Source organism: Ahaetulla prasina, chromosome 4 (assembly GCF_028640845.1).
Source record: "Ahaetulla prasina isolate Xishuangbanna chromosome 4, ASM2864084v1, whole genome shotgun sequence".
Taxonomy (NCBI): domain Eukaryota; kingdom Metazoa; phylum Chordata; class Lepidosauria; order Squamata; family Colubridae; genus Ahaetulla; species Ahaetulla prasina.
This window is the reverse complement of record NC_080542.1, coordinates 143,857,219-143,874,142: the sequence shown is the minus strand read 5'-3', so window position 1 is coordinate 143,874,142 and position 16,924 is coordinate 143,857,219. Positions and strand designations below refer to the sequence as shown.

Below are 16,924 nucleotides of genomic sequence, written 5' to 3'. Positions count from 1 at the left end.
GCTAGTGCTGTCCCACTTGAAAACCATCACGGATCCGCTGTTAGACCCTTTGCAATTTGCATACCGAGCAAATAGATCAACAGATGATATAAAAGGAGCGATGGCATGGCTTTGTGATGAGACAGAAACTAAATACCCAAATTCAATCTACTTTGCAAGAAAACTGCTGTTACTGTTCCCATCTTCATATTTAGCTAAATGTGGCTTTCATGCTGTAAATTATTTGCTACTGAAGAAAAGAAATCAACTGGATATCACTGAACGAGGAGACTTAAAAATGAAGCTGACTAAATTGGAGCCTAATATAAAATCCCTGTGCAGCAGTCATCAAGCACAAGAATCTCACTAATTTAAGTAGACTAAAGCTGCAATCCTACATTTTCCTGGGAGTAATCCCTATTGAAGACAGTGATACTTCTGAGAAGACATGCATAGGATTGTGTTGTAAATATGATCTTGAGGTGAGCTCAAATTGAATTTTGAATTTGTTAGGTGCCTTTATTTTAATATATATAGTGATCTAAGTATTACAGAAAAAACTTTCATTAAAATTATTTTATATTTATGCATTTTAGTTCTCCATTATATGTTTTGAAACTTTATTTACTGTTTTTTCATGTCCACACTATTTGTAATGTATTACTGTAAGTTTTGGCGGGAGTTTTAGGCGGGAAATATCTCGTTTCTGATTGGATGCAGCCTCAGGCTGAAGTGTATATAAGGAGAGGTTTTTCTCCAGAGTTTTGCTGGGTCACCCATTATTAAAGAGCTGTTGTCACTAACCTGGTCTCCTGCCTCGTCATTACCCAAACATAACATTGGCGACGAGGGTGGGATCTTGAGGCAGAGCACCAGAACAGAGCTGAACTCACTACGAGAATCAAACCCAGCAAGGAGATGGCGAATGCAGCGATGACCGGCTACACGCCACCCGCTCCGTTTGACCCTGCCCAGGAGAAGTGGGGAATATATATGACCCGTTTCGAAAGTTTCCTGGAGGCAAACGAACTACAGGGAGTCTCCGACAACCGCAAACGGGCTTACTTCCTAAGCCACTGTGGGTCCGCGGTCATCGCCGTCGCAGAAGCCCTGGCGGAGCCAACACCCCTACAATCCGTATCGTGGCAAACCCTTCAGTCCCTCCTGAAGAATCATTTCGCACCAGCCCCGTCCAAATACGTTCGACGGTACGAGTTTGGAGAGCGCAGGCAACAAGAAGGCGAGTCTATCAGCGACTACATGGCAGCCCTGAGACAAGCCTCCAAGCATTGCGAGTACCGCGATCTGGACGAAGAGCTGCTGGAACAACTTATACGGGGGGTCAGAGACATCCGTCTGAGGAGACGGTTGCTAGCCAAGAGCAACCTGACATTGGCAAACGCTCTGGACGAAGCCAGAGCCCATGAGATGTCCACCCATGCAGCAGACACCCTACAAAAGCGACTCTCGCCGATGGCGGGCGCAAAGCCGAGCTCAGTCCACCACGAAGGAACCTATCGTGAGTCAACCAGCGAAGAGGAGGAAGACGTCCACTACACCGGAAAATCGACAAGGGAAGACCCGGAGGAATGCGGAAGTTGCGGGCGACATCAGCGCCAAAGATGTAAGTTCAGGGACGCCATTTGCCGGCGGTGTGAGAGGAAGGGGCACCTGGCTCAAGTCTGCCGAGCACCCCAACCTTCCCGCCGAAAATTCAAATCGGCCAATCAGAGCGGCTCTGAGTCAGAGATGCAAACCCCACAGTCCCGCCGAAATTTCAAACCAGCCAATCAGGGCGCAGGATCGGCAAGACGAACCGCGATTGGCCGAGAAAGAAAGGGCGCGAAAGCAAACAGAATGACTATCACCATAGACCACGCAGCTACCCACGTCGAAGAAAAGATCTTCACGAACCCGAAAATTGAGGGTGTGCCGTGCCAACTGGAAGTAGACACAGGATCAGCAATCACAATTATGTCCTGGGACACTTTTGTGAAAGCCTTGCCGCACATCGCCAAGTGCAAGCTACAAAAACAACGGCTCCGGGTGCAAGATTACCAAGGCAATCGCATCCCTGTTCGAGGGACAACGACCGTCTGGGTAGAGTACGGGCAGCACAAGAAGACCCTGCCCATCACGTTAGTCGAGGGAACCTTGCCTAGCTTGCTGGGACTGGACTGGTTCCGGGCATTGGGCATGGGGGTGACTGGCATCCACCGAATCGGATGCGACCTGCAAGATGCCCTAATGGAGGAATTCGCAGAGGTATTCGAGGACCGCCTAGGCAAGTACAAGGGGACCCCTATCTCTTTCAATTTAGACCCCCAAGTAGCCCCCATTCGGTTAAAGGCAAGGAGGGTTCCCTTTGCCCTCAAGCCAAAAATTGATAGAGAGATAGATAAATTGGTCAATCAGGGGATACTGGTGCCAGTCGACCATGCTAAGTGGGAAACGCCAATCGTTACTCCCATAAAGCCAGACGGGTCAATCAGAATTTGTGCAGACTACAAAGCTACCCTGAACAAAGCCTTACAAAAAAGCGCCTATCCAGTTCCCGTGGTGCAACACTTGTTGCACTCACTAGGGCACGGACAAGTTTTCGCCAAATTAGATTTGGCACAAGCCTACCAACAACTACCAGTAGACGCCAGCACAGCTGAAGCCCAAACCATTGTAACGCACCGAGGTGCCTTTAAATGCACTCGGTTACAGTTCGGGGTGAGTGTAGCCCCTGGGCTATTCCAAAATTTGATGGAGCGACTCCTACAAGGGCTACCAGGAGTCGTGCCCTATTTCGATGACGTGTTGATATCGGGGGAAAACTTGAAAGAACTGGGAGAGCGGCTGAGGAAAGTTTTGGCCGTTTTTCGGTCAGCTGGCCTGAAAGTTAAAGCAAAAAAATGCCAGATTGGGGTCGAGTCTGTTGAGTTTTTGGGCTATAGGATAGACAAGAAGGGAATTCACCCCACTGAGAGCAAAGTGAAAGCAATAAAGAGAGCCCCAGCACCCAAAAACAAGACAGAGCTTCAGGCTTTCCTGGGTCTGGTAAACTTTTATGCAGTATTTCTAAGGAACAAGGCAACCGTTGCTGAACCGTTACACAAATTGCTAGGAAAAAACTCTGTTTGGTCTTGGGGAAAGCCAGAGAGCAGGGCATTTGAGGCAGTCAAAGACTTGCTATCAGGCGAAAGCCTGTTAATCCAGTATAATAGCAGACTGCCGTTAGTATTGGTATGTGATGCATCTCCCTATGGAGTAGGAGCTGTACTTAGCCACAGACTCCCAAACGGCACTGAAGCCCCTATAGCGTTCTATTCACGAACAATGTCCCCGGCTGAGAGGAATTACAGCCAGCTAGATAGGGAGGCTCTCGCAATAGTGTCAGGGGTGAAAAAATTTCACGAATACGTTTTTGGGCGAGATTTCGAAATTGTCACTGATCACAGACCGTTATTGGGGTTACTGGCTGGCGACCGCCCAACGCCAGTAGCACTCTCACCTAGGCTGACCAGATGGACTATCTTTTTGGCCGCATACTCCTACAAGCTGCAGCATCGGCCTGGAAAGGAGCTGGGGCATGCGGACGCATTGAGCAGATGCCCATTGCCAGGGGAAATCGAGGACCCCACCCCGGGCACACCCGTCCTACTAATTGACTCTTTGGGTTCGGGGCCAGTCACATCGCAGGAAGTGGCTCGGGCCTCCTACCGGGACGTTGTTTTAAGGACTGTAATCGGTTGGGTTCAAAGGGGATGGCCCGCGGCGCGGGGCGACCGTTCCAAGGAATTTGTAAAGAAAAAAGGGGAATTGTCCGTACAAGGGGGGTGCCTGCTCTGGGGGGATAGGGTGGTAGTCCCCGAGAAACTGAGGAAAAAAGTTCTGGAACTCCTGCATGAGGGTCACCCAGGAATTGTGAGGATGAAGGGTTTGGCTAGGAGCTATGTCTGGTGGCCCCTAATGGACAGGGAAATCAGTGACAGGGTTGGCCGATGCCAAGTATGTCAGGAATCCAGACCACTACCACCTACGGCCCCAGTTTTGGAGTGGGAGAAACCCCAAGGCCCTTGGTCCCGCATACACATTGATTTTGCCGGCCCCTTCCACGGCCAAACATTTCTAATTGTGGTGGATGCATTCTCCAAATGGCTGGAGATCATCCTAATGAAATCCACAACCGCGGGAGCTGTCATCTCAGCACTAAAACACCTGTTCGCCACGCACGGGCTACCGGACACCCTCGTGTCCGATAACGGCCCACAGTTCACCGCAGCATTATTTGAGGGGTACCTGGCTGAAGAGGGCATACGACATGCCCTCTCAGCGCCGTTCCACCCTGCGTCGAACGGCCTTGCTGAACGTTTTGTTCGGAGTGCGAAAGAAGCGCTATCACGAAGCGGCCCCGGCGATTGGCAGGCACAAATCGACGCATTCCTCACCGTCCAACACAGAACCCCCTGTGTGGCCACCGGCCGCAGCCCAGCCGAGCTATTAATGGGGCGGAAGCTACGGTGCCCGCTAGACCGGCTACACCCGAACTACGTACAGGACGGGTTCAAAACAAAATCAGATAGAATCCGAGAGTTAAGCATAGGAGACTCAGTATGGGCACATAATTACAGCGACGGCCCAAACTGGAAGAGGGGGATAGTAATAGACAAAACGGGCCCCAAATCTTATCTAGTGGAACTAGACGATGGCAGAGTCTGGAGGCGCCACATAGACCAATTAAGAAACAGATTGAGCGATAAGGCAGAATCAGGCGAGACCAGCCCTGACTATGATTTAATTAACCCCACAGCTGACTGGAGCCGAGAACAAACAGAAATCGTAAGCAAAGAACCAAACAGAGACTTATCTGAGTCAGGCGAGGTCCAGCGACACCCTCCGGTCCCTCTAGAGGACAGCAGGCCCGAGCCGGCGAATAATCCAGGGCCGGATGGCCGGGAGGAGGAGCTCAGAGGAACGAAAAGTCCCTCCGGCACGCTCGACTCAACTCCAGAAAGTGAACTGCGCAGGTCCGGGAGAGTCAGGAGACGCCCCACGTACCTGCAGGACTACGTAGAGAAGTAGTATGCAAATATTGGCAAAGTGCCTTCTGGGAGGGAAGGAGTGTAATGTATTACTGTAAGTTTTGGCGGGAGTTTTAGGCGGGAAATATCTCGTTTCTGATTGGATGCAGCCTCAGGCTGAAGTGTATATAAGGAGAGGTTTTTCTCCAGAGTTTTGCTGGGTCACCCATTATTAAAGAGCTGTTGTCACTAACCTGGTCTCCTGCCTCGTCATTACCCAAACATAACACTATTATTTTTTAAGTTTCTCAGTACTTCTGTCTTTCGTTCTTTTATTTTTATCTTTCACGGATGCCATGTTCTTTGGAACCTTGTTTAAACCAAGTTAATGGCCTTTCAGACTTCCTCCGTATTAGTAGTTAACTTTTTGAATAGTAAGAATTATATGTCATGGAGGGTGGGGATCAGGATTTTAGAGATGCTTAGGTGGGGCATAGCCAAAAAAAGATTGGGAACCACTGGTATAATTGTTTACTAATATACAATAATGTCTGGTGGCTAACTAGAGAATGAGTCCTGGAGAGATTTGTAACCTGCTTGGATGAAATTAGGCTATTTATGAATGAAAAAGGGCAGGAATAGCCACAGCTCACTGATATGGCCTGGTTTACCAACCTGATGTTTTTTACAGATTTTACACTATTATTTCAATGTACTGAACAAACAACTACAAGGTGTACGGAAAACAGCAGAAAGTATGTTCTGTGGTATCAAAACATTTGTAAGAAAACTGCAAGTTTTTGAAAGAGACTTTGAAAGTGGGCAGCTGGAATATTTTCCAAACCTAAAAATGCATTTAGAAAATTCTACATCATTTACAGACAATCCTACAAGCCATCAGGAAATTTACAAGGAATTTTCTAGCATTGTAGCAGTTGCAAAGGTGAATTTAAGTAACAGATTTTTACAGTTCCATAAGATGGAGACAACCCTGGGTTTTCTTACTTCTCCAGATGAAGCCAAATTGGAAGAACTTTATCTTTCCTGCTTACACTGATTAGATTTAGGAAATCTGGAAATGGAGCTATTGGAATTTCAAGAAAGCTCTATCTGGAAAAATAAATTCTATGACCTGCGTGAAATACTTGAGGAGATAGAAGGGATGACAAAGGACAGCAGTTAGTTCTGAAAATGAAATCCTTAAAGTGTGGAATTCTCTGCCAAATAACTTTAAGTCAATGAAAGCACTTGGAGTTGCTTTCCTTACTTTGTTTGGATCACCTTATGTTTGTGAGCAGCTGTTTTCAGCTTTGAATTATATCAAATCTGACACCAGTGTGCTGCATGTGTTGCTCTCAAACTTACAAAGTATGAGCCAAGATTAGACAAATTATCAGAACGCATACAACAGCAAAAATCACATTAACCCAAAACTACAGACCTGCGATCAGTGACTGCACTAGTTTTCCAAAATGTTTCAAACACCCCTATTTTTAGAAATGGACCATTTTGGTTGCAAATAGCTTTTGTTTTCCCATCAATAAGAGTGTATGCAGCATCACGCTTGCGTCAGTTATTTTGTGTTTTCTGTAGCACATTTGAATTTGAGTTTCAGTCATTTTGACTGCAGATCTCTGTTAAGGTATTTTTTTTATAATGTCAGGACCACGTTTTCCACCTATAGAATGTGTCTTTGTGATCCAAACTTCAAGGAAACTGTTCTAAAATGGTATGGAGAAGCAGAGTAATCTGAGTGAAGTTGAATCAGATTGTGATGAAAATTTTGTAATGGACGATGAAGAACCTGCCGCAGATTCTGACATCAGCGATGGTGAAGCTCCCAATGAAACTGATGACCAGGTATAATCTGTGTTGTGCAATAATTTATATGGCAAGAATAAATTCAAATGATCTTCTGCACCTTTTGGAAGCAATAGATCCAGAACCGCCAGTCACAATATTGTTGTGCAATTACCTGGACTATGGCCAGCAGCTAGAAATCTCAGAAATTCACCTACTCCCCCAGAGATTTGAAAATTATTCTTTTCTAAAGAAATTATTAGCGCTATCATTCAGTGGACCAAAGTAAAAATTAGAGAAGATTAAAGTTCAAGGATGAAGAAACAAAAAGTGATTTGCATGATGGGGATTTGATATGAGATCAATATTTTTTTTTGCTTTACAGCTTTATACATCAATTTTAGATCCAACTATGAAAACATCAAATGTCTTTTTGCTACCGAGGTCATTATGACCTCATGTCTGTAATACCGTAACTGAAATAGTTAAGTTAATCGTTAAATAGTTAAGGATTAAGGGTTAATTGTTCAAAAGCAATCCAAATGCAAACTTTTACCTTTCAATAAAAAGTTGTTATTGAAAGTCGTTATTGTGTTTTTCTTTTAAGACAAAATTTGTTAATGTAGGAGTTGTTTCTTCTAAACTAAAGCCTCAGTATTCAGGTTAAATTGCCATGTTGGCTCTTTGCGATAAATAAGAGGGGTTTGGGTTGCAGTTTGGGCACTCGGTCTTTAGAAGTTCCACTATACAGACTTAACTAAAATATTTCAAAATATAACCAATTTATGGAAAAGAGCAACAGAGTTAGGGTTTATGCAAGGATGCATAAATCACACCATGCCTTGTTTTGGGGGAAAAATACACCAAATAAGGGAATATTTTTAGTAGGTGACTAGGTAGGCTGTGAGCGTGCTAGTACTCAGGGAAACCAGGACAATGTTGAGCATTGGGTAAAAAGGGTATAAAAACCTGTTGTATGCTTTAATCTAGGTCCATTTCGTGTGCAAATGCGTCAATAAACTTTTGCTGCTTTTTGGTACCAGATTCCCTTCCTTGCTTTATTGCTTCATTCCCAACACAGCTACCTATTTGAAACAATTGTTTAAAAAAAATCACAATCCAGATGAGGAACCATGAGCCAGTCCCTCTCTCAGCCCCACAAAGGACAGGAAGAGTCTTCTGAAAATCTGCCTGGACTGAAGACTGACTCCATGCGTTAAACAAAAACATAAGGAATATTTTAAACTAGAAAGGAACCTCTGAAAAGTCAGAGAAGGAAATAAAGTGGTTGAGGAATTTCTCCATTCTCCCACAAGCTGCCCAGTCAAAAGACTAAAATAAGAGGGGGGAAAATATCTTTATCCCAAATTCTCTCCACCCTTGCCTGTGATTGCTAGAAAAAATGCCTGATTACGCTCTTCCCTCTGAGTGTTAGACCTGTCACTCATGGAATTCCAGGCCCCTCCTCCTCCCAAAATGGCTCTGAAAATGTCAAAAGCAGAAAACTGAAAACGGTTCCTCGCTACATATCCAGTGTCCTATTTAGCTGCAAAGACCCAGATTTTTTTTAAAAAAGAGGAAACTTAAAATGAAAATGTTGATTTGATAATCTTAATCCGTAAAAATGATTTTTTTAAAAAATAATCCTAAATAATTCTAAACTGCATTCATTTTTCCAGTTATTTATTGCAATTTACAGATATTGGTACACACTGATAGCAGAGGGTGCAAACCAAATGTAGGTTACTGCGCTCTAAGGTGTTCCCCCTATGTTAAAACTGGATTTTGAAAAAGTAAGACAGGAAGAAAAACAGCTGGTTTGAGCTGTAGTACTGGAGAAGGCTCAGGTGTATTCCTTGGACTAAGAAGCAAGTACTGGAGCCCGTAACACTAGAAATGTCACTGGAAGGTAGATCACAAAACATCTTTTTTTAAAGGGAGATTTGAGAAAATATTTATTGTTATGCTGCCTGACTCACTCTTCAAAGTGACTCTGGGATACAGACTAGATAGGCTAGTCAGCCTGTCTTTCCCAGGAAATATAAATCTTTCTACATGTTTTAAACTGATATTCCAAGGATTGATGAATAAACACAATGAACCCCTAAATAAAGCCTCCCATGTCAGTAATACTGACATGTTTCTCAGACAATAGCATTAGAGATTACTCTATTTCTTGTGAAGAATTTTAATTCTTTTGTTTTCTGTAGGGCTGTGGCTAGTATCTATTATTCAACTGGGAAACAATTGTATGCATGCTTAAGAAGCTCATTGTGACTCTAGTGCTGCCATCTTATGCAAAAACTTAAAAGGACACAAGAAGGCTCATTTCTTAATTTTTTCATTAAGTTTCATAATATCCCTTTTCTGTTTTGGAGATGGGACATGGCACATTATCATCTAAAGTAGTTTTGCTAGTCCTGTGATACACATCATCCCACAGGACAAAAATCCCCCCCTTTTAATTTCTTAACGGCCAATATTTCCAGTGTGTTTAAAAATAATCAAGCCAACAAGCAGCCACCAAATAATGTTCAGAAAAAAGGGTGTGGAGCTCTTTCCCTATTGATTAGCTATGTTTAATTAGCAAACTTGATTAGTGTGATCAGCTTCTAATACTGCCTAAATATTTTGTAGATTTTGCTAAAAGGGAAGGATGAGAAAGAGCTTAAAAAGGGCAGAGTTGCCCAACTGGCATTTTGAAAGAGAGAGAGAGAGAGGGAGATCCCAGGATGAATGGTGATGCCTTGAGGTCATACTGTATATTGTAGAATTTAGTTTTAAGTCAACGTTTAAGATCTTTCCTGCTGGCATAAATCTAGGTTTTTAAGCTAATTCCACTAACTACTGTTGGAAGAGATGTCCATCTGGGCTCAGTTCCAAGTGAGGAGAAAGACACTGGAAAGACAGAGGCAGCTTAAAAGGTTTAATGGTGAAGCAGAACCACCAAGCATGAGAGATTCTGGGTAGCTGACCACCTGGTTTGATGAGCACATGGAGTTTTATAGTTTGTCCTACAAATTTTGTAATTTAGAGGCTTGTTTTGTCTATTTTGTTATTTGATTTTAAATAGTTCGTCTCTGAAGGCCTGCAATGAGTTAGGGTTTTAAATCTTGTTTAATTATAATTATAATTAATCCTAGATGCTGTCTTCCTTTTAATCCTATCTTGAATGGATTACCAAATCTGCATGTCTAAAAATTGGCCCCCTTAGTTTCTACTTGGGGCTCCGAATTTTTGACTTTAGAAACACTTTTCTCCTTTATAGAAAAAATATTCTGCCTTTTTATTATTTCCTAAAGTAATTCCTTCTTTCTTCACTAACTTTCTTCATTAATTACCTCAGAGGATTATCAAGCTTTTCTTCCTTAGCTATCCCAAAATAGACCCTGAAAGGGCCAGTGTGTTTTGCTAGGCAAGCTTTTAAATCTGCCATTGTCTTATGGAGGTCCAGAAAGAAATGGGACTGGCAGTCACCATTTTGGTGGTGTGAGGGTTAAGGGCTTTAGAGTTGGTGGAGAAACCCAGTCCCTCTGACTCGGGCCCAGGAAGGAGAAGGCGAATCTGAAAACCTGACAGGAATGAAGATCGATTCTAAGCATTAAATAAAAAGATAAGGAAAGGAACCTCTAAATATATAAATCCGGGCTGTGTGTGTGTAAAGAATTCAAAACAGAAATAAAACGCTTCGGGAATTCCCCTTATTCTCCCACAACCTCCCCCGACGAAAGACTGAAACAAGTGAGGCAAATCCTGAGGGGGAAAAAAAATCTCTCCACCCCAAGATCTCTCCACCCTCTCCTGTGATTGGCTGGCTAAGAGTGGCCTGATTACACTCTTCCCTCTGACTGAGCGTCAGGCCTGTCACTCATGGAAGTCCAGGCTCCACCTCCTCCCACCTCACAAAAAGGGCCTTGAAAATATTAAGGCATAAAAACTCAAAATGGTTCCTATTTCCAGCAGCCTATTCAGGGCCACACAGCATGGAGTCTGTAATACTTGCAGCATGGTTTTTGTAGTAGTGTTGCACCGGCTAACTAACATGGGTTTTCTTGTATTTTAAATTTGATGTTTTAAAAATGTGTTGCTCATAATTCACCCTAAGCCTCAACGTTCAAGAAAAGCCTCCCTTTTAGAAAAACAAGGAGTGGCAGGAAAGCTGCTGCAGATAAAAGTTTCCTCAGTATACAAACTCAAGGTGGAAAACGCTGAAAATGTATCTTACCCATGGCCATTCTGACATTTTTTTCTGTTGCAAATGCTTCTTTTACTTTCATTCAGAATGCAGTGCAGTTTTCAATCCTAAATGCTCACATATTATTGAGTGTTTTAATTCTTATAATGTAACTGGACAGGTGACTTTTTCTTACAAATAAAAATGTTCTTTGGTATTTTTATTATGAAAATTATACAGGCAGACAGAATAACAACAATATAATTATTCTTATATCAGATCCTCTGCTATGTATACGGCTTACATCATTATAGTACATTTGTTTACCATAATTCTGAAATTGGTTGTATTGTTGAAACTCTTATTTGTTAAACAGTAACTTGTTGCCTGGGTTCTTTTTGCTGAATTGACTAAAGGAGCTAGAGATTCTGAGACTACCCCAAGCGTATAAACTGCCCAGATACAGCTGGATATTTATTTATTGTTTAAATTTATATTACTAGAGAGAGCATCTGCACTGAAGCCTCATGATTCCTGGAAATGCTGCTTGCAATGGCCTCAGGAATTTTTGCATAAGGAATGTTGGAGAGAAGATTTTGCAGTAGTAACAGGGACAGAAAACCTCTGACCTGCTTGGCTCCTTTTGATATAATTGATAATACAATTGAGTCTTAATTGGGAAAGGAAGGGCTCAGATTTACAATTTGATTATTTTTTGAAAGCTCAATAGATCTCCTCCCCACATTTAATACATTCTATTTGGCTTCTTCCTTACAGCAACAAATCTGTCTATCATGCAAGTAGATTGCACACTAATGCAATGACTTTCTCATAACATTCAAGTATTGTAACTGTGATATGATCTAATGAATAATTTATTTATTCCTTTATTCCATGTCATGTGGTCTGTCTCTGAGAGATTCTTTTTTACTTCTTTTCCTTGAACGGGAACTCAAGCTAACAAGAATGGGCATCATCGGAATATTCAGTTATGTAAGGGAACATAGCAAATTGTTTGTTGACCTGCAGCTGAGAAATGCAAAACTAATAATTAATGCAGAGTTGGAAGGGACTTTGGAGGCCTTCTAGTCCAACCCCCTGCCCAGGCAGGAAACACTACACCATTTCAGACAAATGGTTATCCAACATTTTCTTAAAAATTTCCAGTGTTGGAGCATGCACAACTTCTGCAGGCTAGTTGTTTCACTGCTTAATTGTTCTAACTGTCAGGAAATTTCTCCTTAGTTCTAGGTTGCTTCTCTCCTTGATTAGTTTCCACCCATTGCTTCTTGTCCTGCCCTCAGGTGCTTTGGAGAATAGTTTGACTCCCTCTTCTTTGTGGCAACCCCTGAGATATTGGAAGACTGCTATCATGTCTCCCCTAGTCCTTCTTTTCATTAAATTAGACATACTCAGTTCCTGCAACCGTTCTTCATATGTTTTAGCCTCCAATCCCCTAATCATCTTTGTTGCTCTTCTCGGCACTCTTTCTAGCATCTCAAAATCTTTTTCACATTGTGGCAACCAAAACTGAATCAGTATTCCACATGTGGCCTTACCAAGGCCTTATAAAGTGGTATTAACACTTCACGTGATCTTGATTCTATCCCTCTGTTTATGCAGCCCAGAACTGTGTTGGCTTTTTTGGCAGCTGCTGCACACTGCTGGCTCATATCTAAATGGTTGTCCACTAGGACTCCAAGATCCCTCTCACAGTTGCTACTATTAAGCAAGGTACCACATATAGGGTACCTGGTATCTGTGTATTATTATTTTTTTGCCTAAATGTAGAACCTTCCTTTTTTCAATGTTTCACATGACTGATATATCCCAACACAATATTTTCCCTTAAAAGGATTTTGTACACATTTTTTCAATAGGAGCAAAACCTTCCTGCCTCTTTTGCAGTGATGAGTAGCAATGATTACATTAATCTGCCAGATACAGAAATCTTCTCTAGTAAGATTTATTTAGTGTTTATTATTATTTCTTATTATTCTTTCTGGCATTCCTAGTCTGAATGTCAGAAAAACTATAACCAAAGAGGTTTTGGGGGGGGGGGCTGGAAAAAAAATGACAGCAAAAACACTACTCAAAATGGTCTAAAAAGTAGTCTAGAAAAAACAACAGCAGTAGAAGCCTTGACGTGTTCAAAACGATCAAGATCAGCAGCTCCTTTTAAAGAAATAATCTAGAAACCTTGCCAGCTAGGATCATCACTCCTTGTTTGTATTTTTCGGATGGCTTGGAGGCTGGCAAATGGTTGTCAGGGTACACAAATCATTCCAAACCATGAACTGGACTAGCATAGCAAATGGACCAGCAGAGATTGTATTGACAGCCCAGTTTTCAGAAATACTGGAGGCATGGAGCCTGAGATGGGCAAGAATATCCAGCACAAAAGGTCCATTGAGTGCTATTGACAAATGTCAGATCCTGAAACCTGCTACCAAATATCGGGAAAACAAAGTGTTTAGATGCCACCTGAGATTCTCAGGATCTCTGTTTTTAACTTGCAATCTTTCATATACAAAGCTACACAAAGCTACTGCGTGGGCTCTGGAGGTGCACACCCAGCATCTGTCCTCAGCTAGAGCAAATATCATGTCACAATACAAGATGTCATGAAACATTCTGTGTGCTGTCATTGGACTGTGCTATATATACTGTCACTCAAGAAGGGCCATCTCTGAGTGGAGGCCAGCTTCTGGAGTGAAGGCGTCTGTCCTTGCAAAGGCCCTGAGGATCCCGGTAAGGAAACGGCTCTGAAGGGAAGATTCAGTGGGTCACAAGTTCTCTAATAGACATTTAAAATGGAATTTAATGGGAGCAGAGATTCTGTTTAAGTATATTTATTTTGTTTTATATAAAAGGTAAAGCACAAAAAAGAAAAACGAACAAAACAACACGCAGCAATAACAACAACAAAGGGAAAAAATTGGTGTACAAAAAAAGAGAGAGAAAAGTGATCCAAATACCAAATAAATTTAACATAGAATCCACCCCAGCTGGATGCTGAAAAAATATATAGAAAAGAGTAGTCAACAGCTTAAGCTAAACTTTACGCTAATCTTCAAATCCTCCTATTAACCACCTGTTATTTTATTTGGCACGTAGAAAATCCACAAACGGTTTCCAGGCTCTTATAAAGCTGTCTATTCCATTATCTCTAATCAAAGCAGTTCATGTCTCCATCTCTCTAATTCATTCAATTTTAAAATCCATTTTTCAACATTCGGGGTCCCTTTTTCTTTCCAGTGCCTGACAAGTACAATTCTCACAGCCCCCATCAAGCGAACGAATAGCACCCTGAATTGTTTTTCAGTTGGCTTCTCCATCATACTTAAAACAATAGCAGAGATCCAAGTCCATCCTTCCATGCGCAGAAGGTCTTCTCTTAAGCCATGGATCCTCTGTGTTCTTGACGGGGAGGAGGAAAAGCAGCAGGAATCTCACTTTTGAATAAAGCAGTGATATAACCACAATCCCCACCCTGTATTTCCTAATAATGGTCCTGCAGGCCATAGGAGCATCCATGAAAATAAAGGAAAGAGACTGGAATTCTGCTTTGCAGCTTCCCAAGTCTTTATTACATTTTTCCTTTCAGTATTTGATTTTTACATTCCAAGATTGAGTGGCAGACACCTAGGTGGGTGTCTGGAAAACTCTGGTTGCTGATCCCCATCTTCAAGGCAGATAAATTGTAGGAAGAATGTGGAACACTAAGGAGACCCCTGTTTTGATGAAACTTTTGGGGAAGAAAAAACTAGGAACAGCAACGGTTGAGTTTCTTTTTTACATGAAGCCTCCCATGATATTTGCAAATTTTATTGGTACAGTTGTGATCTCATATGACTTCACAGACAAGGTACTGCCTAAACTGTGAGAAATCAGCCTGTTGAGCTACCTTTACAGATTGGCATTTGGGAAGAAAGTGAGATCGTTTCCCACACAGCCAAAGATTTACCTCTAGAAAGTGTTTGGAATTGTTTGTGGTCTGAAAGAGAAAAAAAGTTCTTTTGGACCTACAGACTCTTCACAGGGAATATTCACGGCCAATTATATAAATCATTAAAAATAGTTAAGGAGATCCATGTTAGTATCGCCTGCCCTCCACGGTACGATTGCATTATTAAAACAATTTTAGTGTTAATAGCTATTATTTTAATGTGTTAACACTTTATCTTGTCAGCCACCTAGAACTGGCTCTTGAGGAGATGGGCGGGATGTAAGTTTAAAAACAAACCAACAAACAGTGAGGTTTAATTCGGTAGAGTTTAGAAACATGCTTTTGTTGCAACTGGAAATGTAGGTTACAATTTCTTTTCACCCATTCAACTGGTGAAAATCACTTGAGAGAAACAAGAATGTCTCCCAGGTGGTGAATTTGGCTCACTCACCTGGTTTCATGAAAAGAATTTCCCCTGTCCCTTACAGGATATTAAAAAGTAGCTCGCGACTCCCAGGAGGACCCTATCAATTGGAAAACAAATATTAAATATTCAGCTAAAGCAAAAGAAGAAAGGGAAAACTCCTGGATAGGGATGGGCAGTCTGATGCTGTCCAGAAAGCTCGGGCAGGGTCTCCCTTGCTTATTAGGGGAGGCAAAGGGTTTTAAAAGAGCCTGGCTGCCCAAGATAAGGTGTTTCAACAGGAGAAACCCAGAAGCCAGTGATGGGATTCAATTAATTTAACAACCGGTTCTCTTCCCTAATGATTTCATCCAACAACCAGTTCACCAAACTGCTCAGGAAGTTAACAACCGGTTCTCCCGAAGTGGTGCGAACTGGCTGAATCCCACCACTGCCAGAAGCCATGTTGCTTTTGGAGACAGGTGGTATTAGGCAAATAGAAGGTGGCCTTTTCCTGCATCATTCCCAGAGTTTGGATGGTTCTCTTGAAACCGTTGCCTTTGGATACCGCTCTCTCCGTCTTTATACGATACATTTAAAAAACCACTTATTTTTAATGCCAATGCTTTTATTGCTTGGATTTTAATTCACCAATCACATTTTTTATTATTGTGACTTTTCCCCTAGTTCCTTTAGGGAAGGAACATTATTTATTTGCTTATCTTTTTATGCTACTTGAAAGTATAAATTGGCCTGGTATTGAACGCGTGTTCTGAAGGATCATTCAGAACAGGAGGACAAATACATTTAAAATATTCTGGATACTATCCCTCAAAAATCTATATTTTGATTTTCCAAATGTTAACGCTATTCTGCTTTCTCACCTACTATTTTATCTTCTAGCCACCAATCACCATTAAAGAGTGATGGAAGGCAGTTTCAAGCGAAGAATGAGAAACGCTATGAAGCGTCTCCAAGAAGAGGTAGGGAAAATGCCTTGTTAATGCGTCAAATTAAATGCTACCCAAATATGATGGGCAGTATAGAAATGAGGGGGCGGGGCAGGGATGGAGGGCGAGAGAGAGAGAGACAGAGAATGGACGGACATTGTGGTTTGTGTTTGTCCTCAGTTGCCATTATAGGTTTTGGTTCTGTGCTTTATTTTTGAAATACCTTTGTAGCGTATGTTAGCTCCCCAGGAAATCCATTTTGGTGTCATGATTAAGCCATGAGACTAGAAATGGGGATACTGGGAATTCTCGTCTAGCTTTATTTATTATTTATTTATTTATTTATTTATTTATTTATTTATTTATTATTAATTGCATTTATATACCGCCCTTCTCCCGAAGGACTCAGGGCGGTTAACAGCCAATTTAAAAGATACAATAAATATACAATAAAAACAAAAACTAAAATTTATATAAATAGTGGCCAAAATTAAAAACTAAGTAATATAAGAACTAAAACCCCATTTAAAATTACTTAATCAGGCTAGTCCAGCTTGACGGAATAAAAGAGTCTTCAGTTCACGGCGGAAAGTACGAAGGTCGGGGAGTTGGCGAAGCCCTGGAGGCAGCTCGTTCCAGAGGGCAGGAGCCCCACAGAGA

The 16,924-nt window shown here is 42.0% G+C and overlaps 1 protein-coding gene across 1 annotated transcript; it reads left to right on the top strand.

Annotated features, from left to right (window-relative positions):
* The first annotated feature begins 1,836 nt into the window (after positions 1-1,836).
* Positions 1,837-5,165, top strand: LOC131198283 (uncharacterized protein K02A2.6-like). Its single transcript, XM_058182770.1, has 2 exons — positions 1,837-3,952; positions 4,571-5,165. Exons 1-2 carry the CDS (start codon positions 1,837-1,839, stop codon positions 5,047-5,049), a joined length of 2,595 nt encoding a protein of 864 aa, XP_058038753.1. The 3' UTR covers positions 5,050-5,165.
* The last annotated feature ends 11,759 nt before the right edge of the window (positions 5,166-16,924 follow it).

Coding starts and splice junctions, on each gene's coding strand:
- LOC131198283 (XM_058182770.1), top strand. CDS start 1,837: ATGACTATCACCATAGACCACGCAGCTACCCACGTCGAAGAAAAGATC. Junction 3,953..4,570: donor CCTAATGGACAGGGAAATCA/GTGACAGGGTTG, acceptor AGTTAAGCATAG/GAGACTCAGTATGGGCACAT.